Genomic DNA, 23088 nt, shown 5'->3' on the forward strand with positions numbered 1-23088 from the left:
TGCTCTCGGTCACCAAATCTCTTCCGATCATGGCTCTTGAGCTACCAAATCATAAAGACAAGGTTTCAAGCACGATGAGCCATCAAGCCACCAAGGCAAGGTCTCACCACTAGTCTCTTTTCCGGTCACTTACCGTTATGATCACTTCGGAGCTTGAGCCACCAAAGTAAGGGTCTCCGCGTCTTGCCGCCGCTCCACACTAAGTCAGAGGGTCAACAAGCTTGAGCCACCAACACTACGTGAAAAAAAAAGTCATTAGTGACGGGTGATAACCGGTATTAGTGACGGTTCATATACCCGTCACTCTTATCGTGTCACTAATGATAAGTCACTAATGATAGGTCATTAGTGACGGGTTGTAATCTTGACCCGTCACTAATGACCGATAAATATTTTTCGTATTTTTTGGATAAAAAAGTTAAAAAATAATAATTTTTCATCCGAGCCATCCTAACGGAGGCTCATCCCATATACCTCACAAGTTACGTTTTTTCACATTATTTTCAAGTTTGCGCTCCATGGGAATCAAACCCATAACCTCATACTCGCGCGTGTAGTCACCTTACCACCTTTGCTATCACGTAGTTATGATAGAAACCGGATATTTTATCCTTTTAACATTATTTGCCGAAGGTTATTAGGAACATATCATAACCATGATCCGTCACTAATGATTAATTTTGCTAAATTTCGTCGAGGGTTATAATTTGATAGGTGACCCGGAGTGCATTCGGTAAAACGGGTATAACTTGTGCATACGGACTCCGATTTTGATATTTTTTTTAACTCTACAGACATCTAAAAAAGTAGTTACATCCGTTTCTCCCCAACTTTGTTGAGTTCGAAGAATTTTTTGAGGCCAAAAATGGCTTGGAAGATTGAGTTCTCACTCCCGAAAGTTTCTACACCGTTTTCGGAATGCTCGTTTGTGTCCATAACCGCCACACCTTATATCAAACTTGAGTAAAAATATACGATGGTTCCTATTCTAATGTTGCTGAGATTAGAAAAAATAAGAGAAAAATAAAATAAAAAATATTTGTGAATACCATCATTAGTGACTGGAGTTGGTCATTAATGACGGGTTACAAGTTGACCCATCACTAATGATTGGTATAGGACAATCCGTCACTAATGACTGGCCTAGAACGATCCGTCACTTATGACCTTATCATTAGTGACAGGTCAATTTTGCTACCCGTCACTAATGACTAGCCTAGGACGATCCGTCACTATTATCATCAGCGACGGGTCATGTTACGACCCGTCAGTGGCGGGTCTATATCTAGTTACGATCAGAAGGGATATTAGTGACGCGTGTTGAACATTCGTCACTAATGTTATGTCTCATTTGCTGGTTTCTTACGTAGTGCAAGGCTCAAGATGCTGGCGAGTCACCAAGACTTCAAGGTATCGACGTACCTCTCGGTACAAGTTAGGATCACTCTTTTATCCCTTCTTTAAGTTGCAGCACCTAGCTACAATTCACACTAGGCCTATAAGCACTAAACACTCTCTAATCTTGTGCTTAATCGTCTTGGATGATCACTTTAAGCACTTTGATGTTTTGGATGTTTTATCAAATGTGCATGAGCTTTCTCTAGACTCCAGCAGCATGCCACACATTCAAATGACTGAGTGGAGGGTATTTATAGCCTAAAACCCGCCAACTAGTCGTTTACCCAATGGCTCAAAAAAGTTGTTAACACTAGACAATTCGATGAAAAAAGTAGTACTAACACCAGATCATCCGATAAGTACAACCTCATAAACTAGCCATTGGGACTCCACTCAATACCTCTGTGAACACCTAATATTCTGATGTACCTTTAAATCCATCATTGAGCATTCCGGTGAGTTATCTTGAGCCATCTAAGCTTTTGCAGCTTATCTATGTAAAATACTCCGGTGCATTCATCTTCAAAGCATCGGACCTTCTGGTGGGTTGTTCTTCATTCTTCAACACTTGCAGAGGTCTGGTCGTAGAGCCCGGACTACTTGCTGAGGTTGGATCTGCGGCACGCAAGGACGAAGTCGGCTAGTTAGGCCTGAACTGAGGCAGCGATTTGGTCCTGTATTCGCCAAGCTCTGGCGTCTGCACGCGAAGGTCGTTGCGGCGAGGGGCGCCTATGATGCGTTGGAGCACCAGGGGTCCCTCTGGCGCCCGATCGCACGTGCACTTGTAGTGGAGGAGGCCACTGCACCAGTCGTACGAACACGTGGTGGCGCTGGCCAACATGAGCTGAGGTGAGAGTTGATGACGACACAGGTAAAGAGGCCAACACACGAGAGGAAGCTGACAAAAGAGGCGGTTGTCGATGCAACAGCGTATGCCATCACAGGGGCGAACATTGACGTCATGGTGGACATTGACGCAGGGGTGGTCACTGACGCCGTGTTGGGCTTGGGCGCAGTGTCTAGCACTGGAACAGTGAGTGTCGACATCGGGGTCATTGTTGATGTAGGAGTGGTGGTGGTGGTAGATGTTGGCACAATGGGGGATGTAGGCACGACGGCAGTGTATACTGACACCAAGGAGGATGCCACAATGAACGTCGTGGTGCACACCGACGCCGAGGGGGACGTCGACGCAGTGGCGATTATCGACACCGGTGTAGATGTAGCGGTGGCCAAGGTTGTCACCATGGCTGAGATGGTGGAAGGGAACACCGACATGCCAACATGGTCGTTGATTGGGTGCACGAACTGAACATCCAACGAGCAGCAACCGTCATAGACGTTGCGCCCATGGGTGGCACATCGAGCTTGCTCAGTGTCGAGACCCGTTCGGAACCAGACGAGTGCCTCCACTCGCTATGCGCTCGCCGGTGTGAGCACCTACACGATCATCTCCCTGTAAACACCATAGACTTGGTGAAGCACGTCGTCGGTCATCAGGTAGAGCACGTGGCTCACATAGACGCGCAGCCTGGCTCCAACGAAGCTTCCCCACCAGCCTGGCATGTCACCAAACGCTTGGCGCGTGCTTCCACATCAAACGCTTCCTCTAGCGAAATCCATGGCCCTCTCGCACCACAGTTCCAGGGATCAACGGTTTTGATACCCATTGTCACGATCCTCACTCAAATCAAACATCCAAATCACTAAAGACACAAATCACCTCAGTTCAGTGACACATATATTGCCCACCGAGTCGATCACAGGACAGGGGATACAAGTTTTGATAGCAGCAGCAATATAGAAGGGGAAGAAGCTTTCTACTGGTAGAAGGAAACTGGGATTGGAGAGAGAGAAGCAGCAGGTTGGGATAAGAGAGGAGCTCGGGACTGGGGAAGAAGATTGAGGAGGAAGAGGCAAGTCTGTTATGATAATCTTCAATAGCTTGAGCTATTGGCTTTTGCTTCCCTTTTGTTGATGCCACACCGAGGGCCCACTTTGACAGGCTGGAAGGCTGAGATCGTGACACTAACCCAGCTCTACCTGCATCCACATGACACTATGCTCGCCTGCAGCACGCCCTTTCCTCTTAGCGCCAGCCCAATGTCTTTCATGACACTATGCGGACAAGCATGAAGTTTGATGACAACGCTCCCGGATAGAGCCGAGCCAATGAGAGTTCGAGCCCCCATCCTGTACCCTATGTCTCCAATGAAGACCGCGCCGTTGGAAAGCGTCATTAAAAAAAAACAGAAAACAACAACTTTTGCCCCATGTCAGATTTAGGAGAGAGACCCTGCAAAACAACAAACTCCAGATGCTATACCAAGAAATTCGCATTGCATATAACAACGACAGACGCTCTGAGTCTAGCTAAAGGTTCACCAAACCACGTCGAACTCATCGATCGGCGATGGAAGGCAACGCTGCACACGCGCTCCTGAGCACGACCGCCAGTGTCCTGAAGGAGCTGTCGGGGACAAGGGAGGAGGTGGAGCGCGCTCGTGAGGCGGCGGTGCAGGCGTGGCTCGCGTCCATGCCGCTCGGCGAGGAGCTCGTGAGGCTCCGCGCCGAGCTGGCCGCGGCCAAGAACCGACTCGCCGCGACGGCGGCCGAGATACCGCCGCTCAAGTTGCTGATCGAGTCCACGAGCAGCGCGATCGCCGCGAGGCAGGAGGAGGCCGGGAAGAAGCAGGCGGCCGCGGAGGAGCTCCGGCGGCGAGTCGACCGCGGCCGCGCCGAGCTCCGGCGGCTGCGCGCGGAGGTTGCCGCGGCGAGGGGCGCCAAGGACGCGCTGGAGCAGCGGGTGTTCATCCGGCGCCAGGCGGCACGCGCGCTGCAGCTGGCCGAGCGGGCCGTTGCGGCGGAGGCCCACGCGCTGGCGTGGTCCGCGTGCGAGGCCACCAAGCAGGCCGCGCGCGCTCGGGGCGGCGACGCCGCCCACCACGATGCCGTGGCGCTGCCGGCGCGGAGGCACGAGGAGCTGCTGAGGGGCTTGGAGGCCGAGGAGCGGAAGGCCGAGGCGCGCGTCGAGGAGGCCGAGCAGCTGCGGCGCGCGGCGAAGGCGCGCAGGGCGGCCGCCGTAGGGAGGCTGGACGCGGCGCGCTCCAAGAGGAGGGAGGCCGACGACCTTCGCTGCCGCGTCGACGCGGACGACGGACACGGCAAGCGGTCGAGGAGCGCGCCGCCAAGGAGCCGGAGCGGGAGGTCGTGCTTTGCAGTGAAGCTACGTAGGTTCTTGTGCAACGCTGCCAAAGCATGAGGCTGCGGTGATCGAGACCGTAACAATGGATGCGTGCGTTGCATTGTTCTGTCCTTGTTTTGCTGACGAGTTCTTGCATGACCGGACTGAAAATCTCTGAAGTTTTCGGTTGTTGAATCGAGCCTCTGAATCATGTAGTGTGTCGAGTTCTTGCAGATCAGACGTGCAAGTTCATGCCCGTGGCCATTCAACTTACCCTCACCTCGACTGTACAACCTTAATTAGGCCGACTTTACCTTTTTATAATGAATCCGTATGAGATTGTGCCCATTTCATTGATAGATCAGAGAGTTTACAAACTTTCGGCCCCGGAGGCTACATGATGGAAAAAATGGAGAACCGCAAAAGAAATAAGAGTCCGAAACTTGTTTATTTTAGTTTTATATTGTGATAATTAAGTTTAGTCAGATTGTGAATTATAGGATTTCATATTATAACGTGGATTGTGATTGTGAAAATCAGCTTTCAAATTATGATGGTTTATTTTTATTTTTGCTTTTGGATTAGAATTCACGCTCTGAATAAAAAACAAATTTAGCCTAAATGCTCCGAGGCTATATTACTGGGCCGAGTGGGTTGGAGTTGTACAGTTAAATGGGCATAACTTAATCGGTCAATTGGGTCTTGCTTAACGACTGGCTTTCTATTCCTTAGCAGACAAGATCTGGGCTGGATCGTGTTGCATCTTAAAAACGGGCCTTTGAGAAATAAAGGGGTCCGTGTATTGCTGATCTTTTTATATTTTTAAATTAAAAATTGTAAATATAGTATTTGTTTTGAAAAATTGCGGATCTAGAGTGCTATCACACGTTGGGAAACAGGCAACAGGTTTAAAATAAAAAATTACTTTCTAATGCTCACAAAATTCAATACACTATCAAAATAATCATGAAAAATCCTATTATGTATAGGATGCTATCATATATCTCTCTAAAAATTTCCAACTTAAATAAGTACTTGTACAATAAGAAATAATAAAGACAAATTTCAGAGGAAATATTTGCAATTTTTATTTTAAAAAATATAAAAAGAAAAAATCGTGTATTTCTCCTTCTGTCAGAAATTCAGAATGACAGTATGGGCTTTTGCTCTGACAATAGTGATGAAGCCCTGACGTAATTACTGGGGCCACTAATCACTCCCCCCCAAAGGCTCGCCTCGTAAACCACCTGACAGCTCTGCCCCACAAGCTCTCGCTGCCTACCTCCACTCCAACCCACATGGATTTCTCCGCCGCCGGCGGGGGCCGCGGCGAGCCGGCCCGGTGGCTAGAGATAGCCGGCAAGCTCCTTGCCGCGCGGGACCTGGTGGGCTGCAAGCGGCTCGCGGAGCGCGCGGTGCGGGCCGACCCGCTCCTGCCCGGCGCCGACGAGCTCCTCGCAGTCGCCGACGTCCTCCTCTCATCCCAGCGCCTGCTCCCCTCGGGCCGCCCCGATCCGCTCGCCGTCCTACAGCTCCAGCCCGACCCCGACCCCGCCGCCGTCAAGCGGTCCTTCCGCCGTCTCTCCCAACTCATATCCTCCCCACATAACCCCCATCCCGCCGCGGACACCGCCCTCCGCTTTGTGCAAGAAGCCTTCGCCGACCTCTCCGATCAATTGAAGAGCGCCCCCGCCGATCCACCTCCTGCTCCTGCGTCCGCGGACGCATCGGCCGCGGCCGATGCGTTCTGGACAGCGTGCCCCTACTGCTGCCACGTGTACCAGTACCAGCGCGCGCTGGTGGGGCGCGCTCTAAGGTGCCAGAGCTCCTGGTGCCGGCGCGCGTTCGTGGCCACCGAGATCCCGACCGCGCCGCCTATTGTGCCGGGCACCGACATGTACTACTGCGCGTGGGGGTTCTTCCCGATGGGCTTCCCTAAGGCTGCTGATTTGAGCACCAACTGGAAACCATTCTGTCCGATGTTTCCGTCTAATTCGTCAGCTTCGCAGCCAGCATCTGCGGGGACTGGCAATGTTGATGTACAAAATGTTGAGAATAATGGCGGGCCTATTAATGTCAATTCAACACCAGCAAATGTGCAGCCCGCAAATAAGAGTGGTGTCAGTGGCAGTGCAGTAGGGCCATCTAGAGGTAGGATCAAGAAGACAACAGCCCGCAAGAAGGTTGGTGCTGTGCTCAAGAAGCATTCTTCTGGCGGTGCGGAAAGTAGCATTGAGTCATCTATGCTTGGTTTGGATTCGTGGAATGGAAATGTGGGGAGTGGACAGACAGTGGGTACTAGAGAGATCAACATAAATGAGGTGGCAAAACCAACTGATGGCAGCACCATGCTGAATTTTGGTGGGGTTGAGGATATTGGGTTTGATTTGGATGTTGATGCAACAGATGCTATATTGGGGAATTTGCAGCACCTGCCATTCTTGAGGGAGGATGACAATACCAGACGGATGTTTTAGTTGTCGATGTGCTTGGTGTAGGTATTCCATAGAAGTGGTGTATGATAGCATGGTTGAAGGAATTCCTGCATAGTCTGGCCCTTTGCTGCTGCGCTTGCTTTCATTGCCACTATTTCTCATATTGATCCTGTGTTTCGTAACTGTCTACCTTTGGTTCTGTAGTTAGCTGGTGATCTCTTGTACCATCTGGATCAGCACTATTTACAAGTCCGTAGAGTAGAGTATCCCATATTAGTTGAAGAATGTGTGATATATGCCATCTGCAAATTAACTTAAGGAGATAACTGGTGAAGGGAATAATGCAGTCTGCTTAGATAATCGGTGAGGCTTTTAGTTGAGAGTTTATGATGCAACAGAGGTCACATGGAGCACTGGCAGATAAATGCCGATGAGAATGGTAAGTTTGTTCTTCTCAGTGCGCATAAAGCTCTCCTATATATAGAAGACATATCTTAGTGATGTCATGGACTCATAATTTATTGATTCAATTTGCATGGTTCAGTACCAAACAGAGTTGTGTGCTCAATGCTTTTGATTTGCTGATACATACCCTTGGCTATAAAATAGTGACCTCTACTCAATAAATCACCTGAATTGTAATTGTCATGATCATTCTGTTTATGCTATTATCCATCCATCTTACCAACATTCCAATCGGTTACCTGTTTACCGAAACAAAAAAGATTCTTAAACTCTCACGAATGTTTCATAAAATCTAATATCATTTCTCTTAAATCAGAAATTACACGAGACAAGGATTTGATTACAACTGTGACCTTGTATTACTGTTAATAATGGTCACAGCTGGCTATAGCCAAGACACAGTAATAATAGATGTAGGCATGCTGTGGCTGTGTGTTCTTAACTTGTAGCCTATCCTGTAAGTTGTGACACCAGTTGGTTTGGGGTATGGTTTCTACCGAATGCATTATTGGGCCGAGTTTGCTATGGTTGATATCGTATAATCAGTCGATGATCTGCATTGAACAATGACAAAATTCAATTTAACAGCAATTTGTGTTCTTTTCTGCTACTCGAGAAGCTCAGTAGAAAATAACAAACCTTCTAGCAATACTTTCTGTAGTAATTGATTGAAATTGCAGCAAGTCATAGCTGCAGTAACCAGCATAACCCTATGGAAGTAACTCTGCATATTATGTTGTCCTGATTTCAAGAACAACCCTAAGGCCAGGCTACCAACCTGTGTAGTATCTACTGGATTCCAACAATTGTCTTCTGTGCTTTCCATTAGTTATGTAGAGTCCACTCTGCAACTATGTTCTCTGGGGACACTGAAGATCCTCTATATGAACTGCTGAACTCTGCATCATAAGCATCATCAGAAACATTGCACCATAAGTTATTATGGATAGTTTTTAGTACAGTAACTTAGTTGTACTTAGAAATTATCCACAATGGAGTTTCTTTTTTCACGTTTATGATCCATATCCCCAAATTGCATGGTGTATATTCTGACTTTTGTTCAATTGACATGTCTGAATTTGCACTGATGTTTATGCCATTTTGTTTCAGATTTCTGGATTACAAAATCTCTGTATTTCATGACATCAGTTGATTGCCTTCACCCGTCATCGATGGAGCTGAATAGGAGAAGTGGCATGGCTCGGTTTAAGGGACAACAGTGGCGTGTAAACTATGCTTCTCTTTCTCCTAGCCTGAAATAAAGGGCTTTGTCTATGCGTCGGCACCCAGTTTTCCATCCTAAGTGGAAAACGGTACCGGCTTCTGTCGGCCTTATTAAGTTATTTGTTAGCCTTGTTAACTGTAGGCTCCTGTAACTATTAACTTACTTCATAATCATCACTAGCTCCTTGCCCTCAATTTTTATACTTCTTTTTGTTGCTGGATCTGTGAGTTATGTATTTTGTGTTGCTGAAGCTGGTGTGCAACGACTCTCTGTGTTGCTTGCTGTGCCCTGCAGGTGTGTCTGACTGTAGGCTCTGTAACTATTCTTCTTGTTCTTCAGGGCCATCAACGTCATCAGATCTTGCCCTTATATTGTTATATTCTCTTTGATCATAAATATATATTATTTTAAAAAAGATTCGATTAATTTTTAAAACTTTGAGTAATAATGGTTTTCAAAATATTTAGTTTAAAAACCTTAAATCATGTGTAAATTTATATTGAAAAATGTTTTTATAACATCTCTGATTTAATAAATTTTATAAATACATTTTAATAATAAAATAATAGTCAAAGTTATGCATTAGATACTATATCTTATCTAAAACAGTATATATTTATAATTGTTGAAAACTGTATCTTATTAAAATGACATGCATTTATAACATGAGGTACATGTTTTTGCTGTGAGATCTGTGTTCTGTGTTGCTGAAGCTGGTGACAGTTCTGACGCCTTTGTAACTGATGGATACGGTTTGATCAGCCGAAGCCCGTAACGTTATCCTCCAAAGCCGTACGATAAAAAATCAACGGCTGCGATCGCTTCAAACACGTTGCAGACTGCGGCTCTCACGTCAATACGTCATCCTCCCAATCCCACCACCTCGTCGTCTTCCTCCTCCTCGCTTCGCTCTTCGTCTGCTTCCTCTGTTCTTCGCGTCGCCCTCGCGTCACGTTACGGCCGCAGGGGCGCGGGGCCCGAAAAGGAGAAGGCGTAGTCGCGGAGGTAGCGGGGCGAGATGATCTCGCAGTTCTTCGTGCTGTCGCAGCGCGGCGACCACATCGTCTTCCGCGACTGTAAGATCTGGATCCCGTCCCCGCCCGATCTAGGCATAATTTTTTTGGCTGATTCGATGTGATCCGGTGCTGATTCGGTTGGGACCTTTGGATGGGCGGGTGTGGGGGTGGGTATAGATCGCGGCGAGGTGCCCAAGGGCAGCGCGGAGATCTTCTTCCGGAAGGTGAAGTTCTGGAACGACGAAGAGGCAGAGGAGGCGCCCCCAGTTTTCGTACGCATCTGTTCCTTACTCCCACCCTCTTATTCGGACTGCATTTTTTGTCGAACATTGGTAGAATTCTAGCTGTAATTGTGATGCCTTAGTTTGCACTGTGTTAGCGTGGAGTAAGTGCTGTGCTTGTCAATCGATCGGAACTAGCACTGTAATTCTATAAAGACATGTGTTGAAGAGCTAAAATCTTAAAACATAGTGCTGAATTGTAGATAGAAGAGCGTTACTTTACAAACTGGGATGGATATGCCGCACAAAGTTCAGTTTCGTTTGTGACCATTGTGTCCGTCGTATTTGACTGTCTCATGTTAGTGTTCCCATCTCAACATTCTACTGCTGAGAATTTGATTATTTCATGAGGGGATAGAGTGTTGTGTGTAATGTAAGTGCTGCCTAGGACGAGGGCTTTAGATGAACTGAGATAAACTTGGGTGTAGTACTTTGTGTGATTTACTCCAGCAACTCTGCAACTGTTAGGATCAGTGGGAACCTAGTTCATTAAGGAGGGGGACTTTTTGTTCGATGGGCAATGAGCACTTACAGCATGATGTGCAGTTGGCTCTATATCAGTTGCCGATGAAGCCTACCTTGGAGAACTTTTTGCGGAACACTAATTCTAGTTGTAAAACAATTCATTGACTTAAAGAACATTTAATCCTAAATTAAATCGAAAGAGTAACAGGCACTTGCATGTGTCGATGACAATACAGTGATTCCGTCCGTGTTCCTCTTATTGGTGCACTGCTTTACCACTTGATCTGACACTCGGCATTTTTACATTTTGTTATGGCAGAATGTCGATGGGGTTAACTATATTCATGCCAAGGTCGCCGGACTGTTTTTTGTGGTAACCACAATGGTTAATGTTTCTCCATCTCTTCTCTTGGAACTTCTGCAAAGGATCGCACGTGTTACAAAAGATTATCTCGGCGTTCTAAATGAAGATTCACTGCGGAAGAATTTTATTTTGGTGTATGAATTGCTTGATGAAGTCATTGTAAGTACTCTATATTATCTTTCCTCATAATAATAACAGCTCCAACCTAATCTGACCTGTTTTTTTTTTTGGGTCACTAGCAAAGCCTAGTGACAAAAGTAGTGTGGTTTTGCAGTGATTAGTATGATTCATCTGTTTATGAGAATGGTTACTGGAGTATCATATTTTGGTAGCTTTGTATGCCATTACTTATGAGTTGTATTGTGCAAATTAGGACTTTGGATACCCTCAAACAACCTCTACTGAGGTTTTGAAGTCGTACATATTCAATGAACCAATCATGGTTGATGCTGGACGGCTGCCACCTCTTGGTCCTGCTGCTATGTTCATGGTAACACTTCTGCATATTACCGCAATAAACATAACATTAGGGTTACTTGGTCTAAAAAAACATTACAGTTACTTGACCAAGCAATGTGCTGTTCTCCATGCTATTTTGGCAATGGCATAGTTTCATTTGACATCCGTGTCTCTTGCAGCAAGGCACGAAGCGTATGCCTGGTACAGCTGTTACAAAATCTGTTGTTGCTACAGAGCCTGGTGGGAAGAAGAGGGAGGAAATATTTGTTGATATTATTGAGAGGATAAGTGTGACATTCAGCTCGAGTGTAAGTACTGACATATGCCATGCCTTTTAACTACGTTTTCTCTCTCTCTTCAACACTTCAAGCTGTTCTTTCTTTACTGAAACTCCATGAATATATTATGTGCCTTAAATTTGTGGTTCTAAATACTTTAGATGGTGATGATACCCATTGAAAGTTTAGTTTTCCAATAGCATATTTAGTGTTGGTTATCTGATTGCCTTTACTGTCAAAGCGTACCCTCTTTGCCACTTCATTCACTATTCCACCACTGTCAAAGCAACTTCTGTGTTTACATCTAAAACTGGAAATGAATAAAGAGGCTAGTCACAATAATGTGCTTTTTTTACTTATGTGTGCGTTTTTACTTGTCAAAGTAACTTTGAATCCGTGGGAATAGGGAGTCATTGTGATGGCCACCTAGTTTTCAATCTTACATGTAGTGCTATGATCTTCTTGCACTTAGTTATGCAACAAATATGTTGATGCTTCACTACTTAAAGGCAGTTCGTTTTGTTATCTAATTTAATTTTTTTCTGTAGCACGGAATTGTTTGGTTGATCATGATCTTGTATCTAATTTTCATTAAACAGGGCTATATACTCACATCTGAGATTGATGGAACAATTCAAATGAAAAGTTACCTTACTGGAAATCCAGAAATCCGTCTAGCTCTCAATGAGGATTTGAGCATTGGAAGAACTGGATCTTCTACATATGGTATTTTTTTAACTTTTCTTTCTTTAGAAGCTGGCTTAGGCAAATACTAACCGATATATCATACTAGCAACCACACATATAACCTAATATGAAATTTATTTTTCTTTGTGCATTGTTCCTGATCCTCTGTTTCTGCAACATTGAAAGCCAAGTTATGATAAGTTTGTAACGTTTTACTCGTCATGAAACTCAGGGTGTGATGAGTTATTCAATACATTTAAGCAGTTATAGTTACTACCAATGTGGATCACTTATTCGCATTGTAATTTTTTATTGCACAGTGCTTTCTTTATTGAAACTTGAGTATTTGTTACTGTAATTTTTACTACCTGTACACACTGAGTATATGGCATGCTGTTCGTTCTATTTGTTTACTTGTCATGAATATTGCTGAATGCTCATCACAGACAATATTACAAACCTTTAACACCAGATTACAGAAGTTCTTCTGGAGGAGGAACAGTCGTTCTTGATGATTGTAACTTCCACGAGTCAGTGCATCTGGACAGTTTTGACATTGACAGAACTCTGACTTTAGTAAGTACTCAAATAAGGCTTTTATTTCTTTTTGACATTTTTTTCTGCTGAACTTCAAGCATAGTATTTACAATCAGCAGAATTAGATAATTTATGTTCAACATTGCATAGATACCACCGGATGGAGAATTTCCTGTTATGAACTACCGGATGACTCAAGAATTTAAGCCTCCATTCCGCATAACCGCACTAATTGAAGAAGCCGGGCCATCTAGGGTATGGAATGCTTGTGTTGTTATTAGCCTATTAGGCATTGATAAAACTATTGTTTCAATTTTGGTGAATCTGATTTCTTTTTATTTATTCACAGGCTGAAGTTTTACTGAAAATACGAGCAGACTTCTCTGCAAACGTCACTGCTAACACTATAACAGTACAAATGCCAGTGCCCTCCTACACAATGAGGTCAGTTGCTGCTTTATACTGTTGCTATGAAGTTTAAAAAAGTGAAATGTTCAATGCTGCCTCTGTTGTTAGCTAAAGTCTCAGATCATGGATTACTTCGCAGGGCAAGTTTTGAGTTGGAAGCTGGAGCAGCTGGACAGACAACAGATTTTAAAGAAGGATCTAAGAGACTTGAGTGGAATCTTAAGAAGGCAATTGCATTTACATTGTTAACCTAATTTATTTGCCAGTTTGCTGTAGTTTGCTAAACAGTTTTAACTGTTGACAGATCGTGGGTGGTTCTGAGCATACTCTTCGTTCAAAGCTGACATTTTCTCAGGAGTCACATGGTAAATATTTTATTCTAGGCACAAGTTGTTTATAGGACTTTGAGTGTATTCCTGTTATGCAACTTACTGTGATATTTTTCTTTGTGGAATGCAGGAAATATCACAAAGGAAGCTGGTCCAGTGAACATGAATTTCACTATACCGATGTACAATGCTTCGAAGATGCAGGTAAGGCCCATCTGCTTAAGTTTGGTACCTTTGCAGAGTGTACCAAATGGCACATAGGGCTGGGGAGTGTTCTGGTTCTCCACTACAAAAATGATTGGCCTACTCATTGTTTCTTGTTTCACAATTGCATCATCTTTTTGGGCGCATTTTTTTCGTGGAGCCCTGGGCTCTTTTCTTTTCTATTTTGTGTCTCAAGAGGAAGTTGTAGACTTTTAGCTTTATGTAGTTATTATATGTTTCTTCAAAGCTTCAAGTGCTCACATACATTGACATGAAGAATGCTTTTTGGAATGTTTCTTGATCCACAGGAATGAATTGTTTTATTTTCCCTCCTGCAGGTCAGATATCTTCAGATAGCAAAGAAATCCAAGACATACAACCCATATAGATGGGTGCGATATGTAACACAGGCTAACTCCTATGTGGCTCGTCTGTGAGGAGTCAACGTTTGTACACTTTTTTTTTGTATGTCTATGAGTCAATGTTGGTCCGTTTTTTGTATAACTTGAGGTTATTTTGGACAGAATGGCGTGTATTGTAATTCGATAGTGGAATTCAAAAATCACTCTGCTCCTGCTATCCTGCCGTTGAACTCTTTGTGGGGTCATTTTCTCCCCCTCTTTTGTGCAATATGTAGAAATACATTATCATGCTTAAATGTTGCGAAATGAATGAAATTCTTGTTCATGGCACTTCTGGGAGGCGAGCTAGCTTTATTTTAGTCGTTCCATTATTCGCAATGGAAATGCTCTTGCAGTCTCTTGATGTATTCCACTTTCTTTTGTTCATGGTACTTTCGAGTTCCCGGAACTGAAGGAATCATCCCACTGCTTCTGCCTTCTTGCCGGCTGCAACTTCCAACAGAAGGAATTATACCATGTTCTACAGTAAAGCATCCATTCAAAATGAGAACGGAAATAATGATTTCGAGACAATGGCACAATTCCTGATTAAAGTACAATGCAACTATCTCTTTCTTTAGTTAACATGACAAATGTACAAAACTTCTTTGTGCTCCACACTGTCGCTTTCATTATATCGAAAATAACAATCATATGAACACAAACCCCTACATCTTTAGATCCATAGATACACTTTTATGTGCATTGCAGATCAGTGAACTGAAGGAATAGTCGCCTCTACCATTGCTACAACGGACCTTGTACGAGCAGTCTGGGGCTGATTGAAAGAATGAGGCTCCACCATGAGAAGGGGCAGGCATATATATTCCCGGAATTAATATGAGCCATCCTCAAATGCTTTGCACTCCGGATAATCACATGTCTACACCATGTTAAGGTCCTCAAATGCCTGGGTTAAGGTGCTAAATCTTCCCAGCTGCTTCTGTACGTGCCCTCAGTGCCTTGGTGCGTTTACTCCTCTCCGTTTCTTCTACCAACCAGTCTACACCAAGTTTGATCCCGCTCCTGCCACAGAAGAATGAATATTTCATTAAAGAAAAAGAACATGCTGTAAACACATGCATCTCGAGAGTACTGGTCAAGCGAAGGCTTCAAGTGTGAGTTCGATGATATCCTTAAATTATGTTTCTGTCCAGCTTATACGAAGATGAGTTAAGAGACCCCTCACATGAATCCTTTATTCTTTAGTTATGGAAGAAATTAACGAAAATAACAGGAATATGCACCACAATAATTCCCTCAAAAAAAATATGCATCACAATATCTGACAGCACTTCAGTGTTAGGCAAGTTTGAGAACATGGAAATGCTTTGCTCACCCATCATAGGCAGATCCAGCAAGGAACATGTGTGGCCTCTCGTCTAACTCTTTAAGATGCAGGTGTCTAGCCAATTCTTCCTCTGTGACAGCTGCTGGTGAATCCTGTTGACAGATCCAGATAAGCCACCAAACATAATAACATGAGATAAATGGAGGATTTGTCACAATTTATATATCCTGAAATGAGCCAAGAGGCTAGGACTAATGCGATCAATTATAGATCTTTCTCAATTTTTTACGTATTGCAACTTCCAACAGTGTAAGGAAAATGTGTAATTTCAGAGAAGTTTAGTTATCAGAACAAAAGGTACACGATTAGGGCCTGTTTCCTCCGGTCTACATTCACAGTTTCTCCGCGTGTCATGCTAGCTTGAATTCAAGACCCAGGCTTCACAAAAACTGACTTCTCATCAAACTACACAAATTGTATAGCATGGTTTAATTTTAAACCTATTGCACATTCCATGTGGATGATATCTACTTTCCCTGAAGGGCTAATTTTCACCTAAGACAATGAAGTTCTCAACTATGAGTGAATGCATAGAGTTTTTAGGTGGAATTTACTATGGAATAACTATAAGGAACCTCAACCTGCTTGTTTGCAAATATGAGTAGTGGCGCTCCTTGCAGATCCTCGTGACGAAGAACTTTCTCTGCAAGAAAAAAGTTCAAGTCACCATTCACTACAGAAATTATCCTAATTTTGCCAGTCCTAGTTTAATATTTACTAGAACAGACAGCACCGGTAACAGAAAAAGGATACTGGTGTTTTGTGACCAAACAAATGGAAGCAACTAACCAAGAGCAGATTTGGCATCTTCAAATGATGATGCAGCAGCAGAGTCGATAACATATATTATAGCATGAGCCTCTTCATAGTATTTCTCCCATATTGTTCGTAGTCCAGGCTGTTAAAATGTGGTATTAATATTATAATTCGCAGTGACTAAAAAGAAACATTATCTGACACATGTTAGTGAAAATATGTCTTGAAGTCATTTTCTGCTTCTTGTTAGAGTGAAGGTTATATCAAAACATATGGACATTATATCTTGTGCTTCCTTGGGTAAAGCACGAATTACATAATAGCATAGTGTAACTTGTCAATCGTTGGTCAAGATCAAAGCCTATGCTCTTAAGAGGCTGCAAAAAATGACAGAAGTAAATAAGGAAGCTTTTGCACAGTCATTTAGCATCAGGCAACATATGTCGATCAAGATCTCTGTTGCAAATTTTCCATGGATGTGAAACAACTGGAAGACATCATGTTTGAGCGTGCTGATTAAGTGGTGAAAACTGGTCTTCACTTGCCGATTACCTGATTCAGCTACTTTTGGTTTGCGAATTTAAACAAGTACTATTGCCAGGCATTGTAATGATATGTAAAATGCACATGCATGATGCTATCTTGAATTGATTTACATTCTCTACTGAATGAGCAACCAACCTAAAGAAATGAAACTAGCCCTGAATACTGAATGGTGAGGTTTCAATGAAGAGCTTGTTAATCAAACTTTTGGTCTACTTAGCACAAGAAACCATACCTGACCTCCCAGATCCCAGAAAACAAGTTTAACATTTGCATCTTCAATCCGTCCAATATTAAGCCCAACTGTTGGAATAACACGATCGTGTGGAAGCCCTTCTACCTTCAAGTAGATCGACTTCATTTTTTCTAGCAAGGTCTGCATAGTCATATTTTAGTAGCAAGTAAAGTTTTGACATAAACCTAGTTCAGATAAATACGAAATGGACTCAACCTAGTCCCAGCACCCAGGAACTGCAAGGAATTCTAGAAAAGGCAACGCAGTTGGAATAAATGTAAATATTCAGAAGAATTACCGTCTTGCCAGCCTTATGAACTCCAAGGATAAGGACATGGAACTCTGTCTTGCTGAAGACATGCTTCCATAGACCATAGAACAAGGAGAACATCGCTCTACGGTGCTCGCCACCTCAATCAGCTACCCACTACCTGAAAAATCGTTCTCACGTCAGTCGTCACACATATTTTTCATCCACTGATCTGCAGGTGCTATCTCCTAAATCGATTGAGCAATTTATCAAGAGCAGGTGCTGGGTCGCCAAAGAGGCAAATACCATGACTGCTCAGAATCATCAACACATTTCCCTCCCGTACTTTCAAACAGATCGGTAACAAAGTGGGTAAATGGATCAGAACAACCCATCCCAGAAAGAAAATTTTGGACTTGCGGGTTCACGTCAAAGAAAAATTCCGCAGAACGAAACGAAGAATCCGTCCAAGCAACCAAGGGCGCGGCGTCCTTACCAAGAAAAGAACCGATCAACCTAATTCCAGATGGATGATCTCCACTCCACGGCAGTGGCGTCCAGGGGGAGGGGTGACGCCGGCGCCGGCGCCGACGCCTGAGGTGCCGTTGGCTGGATCTGGATCGCGGTCGAGGCGTTTTCGCGCGGAGGGCGGCTGAGAGGGAGAGCCGACCCTACACCAGTTGGTTCCTTCGGTGACCGGCGAATGGACTCGGACTCGGTCGGTGACCGGCGAATGGACTCGGTCGGGTCGAACCGAAATCGAATGGGTGGCTCGAAGATTGCACATGGGCCCACCAAGTAATTGGCACTCCGCTCCATGTTAGAAATACATCAGGCCCAATGGACTCTCAAGTGGGATTTTTATTTTTATATTTCGAAAATTAAAAAATTATAAAATAAACGTCCATTTAAAATATTTTTTATATAACTAGGCTACTATCGTCTCCTTTATCACCTTCCCACAGGTGATATGTTTAAAATAAATAAAACTACAAAATTTAATACTCTCAAAATTCATAACACTATCAAAGTAGTCATAATTTTTTTTAAAAAATTGTATAGTGTAGAATTTTCAGCTCATAGTATCTTTACACCAGATAGTAGTATCTTTACACCAGCAATTTTTTAATTTTTTTTTAACTATTTTGATAGTGTTTTCAATTTTAAGAGCAATAGGACGTAATATTTTTTTATTTTTAAACCTTTCACCTGTTGAAAGGGCAACAAATTCTATTTTTTCAAATAGAAATATATTTTTATAATTTTTTGATTTTCGAAATGTAAAAATTAAAAAGTTCACAAGTGGTGGAACGGTGACGCGGGCTGGATCTGGGCCTCCAGAGGCCCATCTAGCCCACGTCTTCGTTTATGCCGGTTCTTCTTGACACGAGCCCCGAGTCCTCTCCGGTCTCGTCATCACACCACGCCCTGCAGCGAGGGAGCGACTGCGGCTGCGGCACAGTAGGCGAAGGAGAGGAGAGCCAAGGCGGGCGCGGCGAGCTCCAGGAGATCTGCGCGGCTGGCGAGGTACGGCCCTCTTATCCCAGTCTCAGATCGCCTAGGAGCTAGGCCCCTTTGGTTTTCTGTTCCTCCGCGGTTTCCGCCGGTAATTTGGCGCGCGTGATTCGGTGGGATTTACGCGGTCGTTTCGTCGGATCGGTGGTTGGTTGCGTGCAATCGCGAGAGGTAACGCACTGCGTTGTTAGGATCTCGCGACCGGGTCACCTTTGCATCTCGTGGGATCTTGTGCTATTCAGATCCAGCAATTATGTTCTCTTTAAGGCTCTTTAAGGTTAGGGTAGAGAACCCGGGGCAGATGATCCGGACTAGTGCATGGATCTCTATGTAGATGTATGCTGGATTTGTATAACTTTCGGTGATGTGCTTTAGAAGTCACCCACGACGAAGGTTACGTACGGCAGGGCATAGGTGGGTGAAAAGCAATCAGCTTAGCCAGTTGCAAGGTGCACTAGTATGTTTTGTGATGAAATCGATGTATTCTCCAGTTTAAATTCAGAGAAATAATGCAATTCCAGGACAAAGTTAACCAATATTGAGTTGATTAATCTCAGAGATGAAAAAAATTGACCTTAGAAATTTAGGAAGGGTAAGAACAATGAAATCTGTGTCATGGATATCATTTTTGTGTGTTTACTTCTATAGCAACTCTTGCGCGAGGTAAGGAAATTCTTCTTTTTTCAATGCTCGATCACAGACACCGTGTTCATGGATTATAACAAATTGAAATCTCCCTTCATTCATGTGTTAGATCCCACTGCTTATACGATGCTTATGAGTAGCACAGGATGTGGTTTATAGAAAATGGTACATTTTCTATCAGTTGTGGCTGCTGACCTCTTGTCATACTTCTATCTGAAATTTCTCTAGGTGTTAGTAGTCCTGAATTATCAGAATTCATAGCATGCCCACAGTAGATCAGGTTGATTAAGGCCATCTTAAGTAATCTATTTTCAAATACTTTAGTTGCAATATGCTCCCAACAGTCCACGCCATGGTCATTCTTTTTCTTAATCATGCTCAACCACTAGAAGCTGCTCATCTAGATGCTTTCCACACTAGTACATTGATGTACTGCAGGAGGTAGACGGCACCTTACCATCTTCATGCATGGTTGAACTGAGTTGTATTTTGAAGAGATTCCTCAATCAATGCGTATCAGAACAAATGATTGCAAGTGCAATTAAGCATGATTTATTTGTTCTACCTACATCTGTTTTTACTCCTTGCCAGTGTGATTCTGACTTCATGATATCCCAATTTCTCATCAGTTTAGATCTATATGAATCTGTGTTATCCTTCACAGGTCATAAACATATGTTTGGAGTTGTCAGGATCACAGAATGGTTAAGCTGGGGATGTTTGCATCTACTTGCTGTGTTTTATATTGACCACTTGTTTCCAGAATTTAATGGTAGCTGTAGTGTTTCATGCTCTCCTTGTTGCGATTATGAGATTATTCGCACAGCTGGTTTTTAACCTCTACTTATATCTTGTGTTTTTGCCATTACTTCCATGCCATATACTGCTGACAACTGACAACCAATCAATTTGGTTAATATTGCAGATTACGAGTTGTTGAAAGTACTGCAAACTACTTGTCTTTAGATATTAACCAACATTTGTTTGCAATCTTTATTGCAGATGTTTGATGATCAAGACTTGGGCTTCTTTGCCAATTTTTTGGGCATATTCATATTTGTGGTTGTTATTGCATACCACTTTGTGATGGCGGACCCAAAGTATGAGGGAAACTGATGTCGTTCTGTTGGGCAAGGAGATACTTATGATCTTCAGATCAAAATGGGGCAATACTGTTAGTTAATGCTAGCGAGATCACTTGACATTTCTTGAGTGCGTATCATGGAAGCTGGACATGCAGTTTCTGGCATTTTGACTTTACCCCTTTGTTAATCTGCTGAATCAGTAAATCCTAGAGTATTCTAAAGATTATTATTCGAGTACTGCAGTTGGTTTGATGTTTGCTGGTCTCTATGCCGTGCTTTTTATGCCGTTTGTTGGATGCTTGCTAGATTCTTATCAAATTTCCATTGTTCTCCTGTTTAAGGCTTATTTGGTTGGCAGAAATTTCACACCAAACAGTTAAAAGTTCAATTCCTATGGGATCATGGAAATTTTATCATGTTGGAAATGGGGCCATAGTTTTTTAATTGGTTGTCAGCACCTAACAGGAATGCTCTACCCGAGAAAACAGATATAGAGCCTGTTTGTTTGGGTTTCTGCTTTTAAGTTTTTCTGAAATGCTGTGTTTTTTTTTATCTGAAAAGCTGTTTTTTAAAATAGGCTAATAATTTCTATAATAAATTTTTGGTTTCTTAGCATATATCTTCTTAGAAAAATATCTCTCAGCAAACTTTTCAGTTTTAGTGTATTTTTCTTAAAAACAGACTTCTGATTTTATAAAAACAATTTCTTTAGAACCCCGTTTATTCTGTTTTGACATAGTTTCCTTTGAGCATCCAGTAATCGGCGAGGTACAACTGCAGCCTCGGTTCGTCTGAGCAGCACACCCAGGAGGAGTCTAGCGGGTTGTAGTTTTCCATCTTGCTCGTCCAGGGCTCCGTAGCATGGAGCACAGCTGCGCATCGACGATCCACCAATACCATTGCTTCGCTGGGGGCTCCTACCTTCGCGCCGCGCCGCGCGGCCGGCTGCCGGCAACCTCCCAACCAACGCGCACGCGCAGAAACGCTTGGCTCCTCGCCATTCACGGATTTCACGTCAGAAAATAGCTAGCCCGCAGAAACTCTTGCGAGCACCGCTGCATAGAAAATTTTCCCCGGTTATTCCGAGCCAACCCTCTCGCGCCAAACGTATAAAACCCAAGCCCAAGAGCGCCATCTCGGTATCCCCTGGGCCGTGTCTCCTCTCCTTTCTCCGCTTCTCCGACCCCTCTGGAGCTGAACGATCAGAGAAAGGAGAGCGAGCGATAGATTACGTATAGCTAGGTGCATTATACTCGTTTGCTACGAGTCCCTGACCGATCTCAAAGCAACCGGAGTTGGGGCGGCAGAGATGGATACCCACCGGCCGGAAGAGCTGATGCTGCTGTGCCTTCGCTGCCGGAGATCGTGCTGTTACATGTTTGTCGATACGGCACATGCCTAGTGCTTCTGTGCTATTTGAACGAGCTATGGCATTAAAAGTGGCTGCTAACTTAACAATTGTCGTGCACTTCACAGAGGTTTGGTCTTTTGGAACAATAAGATTGGAAGTGTTTCCCTGTAAGGAAGGAAGAGAGAATTTGGTACTGTAAGCACATGCAAGTTTGGCATGTGATTAACATAACACACACACATATGTACCGGCATATATATACTGACTTCCAGCTACAGCTTCCATCCAATTTGTAGGCATGCAAGGTGCAACGATATAAAGATTGAGCAACCTATATCTGATTGTGACCTGGAGACTGGAGTGCGGCCGCGGTGAGCTAGCTGAAGGAATTCAAAGTGCGTGCACGCTTCTATGGCATAATACTAGTAATTATACAAACCTGCTACGAGCCAGGCGTCGGTGCCATGTCCATCTGGCATTGGCAAGGCCGAGTCCTACGTAACGCAACGACACGGGCAAAGCCACGCGCCACGCGCCGAAAGCCGGAGCAGTGCCACGGCTGGGATCGGCGGCGAGGCAAACCGAAAGGATTTGCTGGCACATTGCAACGCGAGGGCGAGTGGGCACTGGACAGACGACGGTCACGGCGACGCTCGCTCCCGTGCCGTTGCGCGGAGGGCGGAGAAGGGGCAGGAAAGGAGCGCGCGCAGGCACCGCTGTCCGCTGGTTTGGACTCTGGAGGATGCTGCGAGGGGCCGTGGCACTGGCACAGCTGCACAGGAGGCCGGAGACGCACGGCATGCGGGCTGGGCGGGATAATTGCTCAGTTAACACTCTAAAGAAATGATAATTACTGCTGAAGATAATATACGAGACACTCTAAATCTATACATGTAGAATAAAGTGGTAAATGAGCGATTGTTATTTACTCGGAGTGGCAAAAGAAAATGCCTGCGGTTTCATCGGGCCAACGAGCCGTCTGCCTATGCAAGTAGCCCAGGCCTGCCTTTGAGATTACCAGGCTGAGCCCAACAAGGCCAAGCAAGCCGAGCGACGATCTTCCGGAAACTGTTCTTTCGGAAATGGCGCCGGTAAAGGATAAAGGATGTGCACGATCTGATGGACGCATCCATGCTCCGCGGCCACCGAATTTGATTAGGATGTGCAGGTTTGGTTAGTTCGACTGACATCAGTATGGTTCAGTAGAGATTAGCTCAGTGG

At 44.2% G+C, this 23088-nt stretch overlaps 4 protein-coding genes across 4 annotated transcripts; 3 read left to right on the forward strand and 1 right to left on the reverse strand.

The window, feature by feature from the left end:
• Window positions 1-5818: 5818 nt before the first annotated feature.
• On the forward strand, window positions 5819-8923 carry LOC133891123 (uncharacterized). Its single transcript, XM_062331842.1, has 2 exons — window positions 5819-7456; window positions 8593-8923. The coding sequence occupies exon 1, from the start codon at window positions 5881-5883 to the stop codon at window positions 7057-7059; it is 1179 nt and encodes a 392-aa protein (XP_062187826.1). The 5' UTR covers window positions 5819-5880; the 3' UTR covers window positions 7060-7456; window positions 8593-8923.
• Window positions 8924-9569: 646 nt separating this feature from the next.
• LOC133890141 (AP-4 complex subunit mu-like) lies at window positions 9570-14427 on the forward strand. Its single transcript, XM_062330586.1, has 13 exons — window positions 9570-9783; window positions 9901-9995; window positions 10789-10992; window positions 11207-11323; window positions 11472-11600; window positions 12170-12296; window positions 12730-12833; window positions 12945-13049; window positions 13144-13238; window positions 13342-13429; window positions 13507-13567; window positions 13662-13735; window positions 14074-14427. The coding sequence occupies exons 1-13, from the start codon at window positions 9726-9728 to the stop codon at window positions 14170-14172; spliced, it is 1356 nt and encodes a 451-aa protein (XP_062186570.1). The 5' UTR covers window positions 9570-9725; the 3' UTR covers window positions 14173-14427.
• A 255-nt stretch (window positions 14428-14682) lies between these two features.
• On the reverse strand, window positions 14683-17990 carry LOC133890142 (uncharacterized). Its single transcript, XM_062330588.1, has 7 exons — window positions 17768-17990; window positions 17320-17452; window positions 17022-17162; window positions 16277-16385; window positions 16069-16130; window positions 15476-15579; window positions 14683-15162 (listed from the first exon to the last, which is right to left on the reverse strand). The coding sequence occupies exons 2-7, from the start codon at window positions 17410-17412 to the stop codon at window positions 15060-15062; spliced, it is 612 nt and encodes a 203-aa protein (XP_062186572.1). The 5' UTR covers window positions 17413-17452; window positions 17768-17990; the 3' UTR covers window positions 14683-15059.
• A 623-nt stretch (window positions 17991-18613) lies between these two features.
• LOC133890143 (uncharacterized) lies at window positions 18614-20768 on the forward strand. Its single transcript, XM_062330589.1, has 2 exons — window positions 18614-18798; window positions 20434-20768. The coding sequence occupies exons 1-2, from the start codon at window positions 18640-18642 to the stop codon at window positions 20545-20547; spliced, it is 273 nt and encodes a 90-aa protein (XP_062186573.1). The 5' UTR covers window positions 18614-18639; the 3' UTR covers window positions 20548-20768.
• Window positions 20769-23088: the final 2320 nt, after the last annotated feature.

This window comes from Phragmites australis, chromosome 14, assembly GCF_958298935.1.
Source record: "Phragmites australis chromosome 14, lpPhrAust1.1, whole genome shotgun sequence".
Classification (NCBI taxonomy): Eukaryota; Viridiplantae; Streptophyta; class Magnoliopsida; order Poales; family Poaceae; genus Phragmites; species Phragmites australis.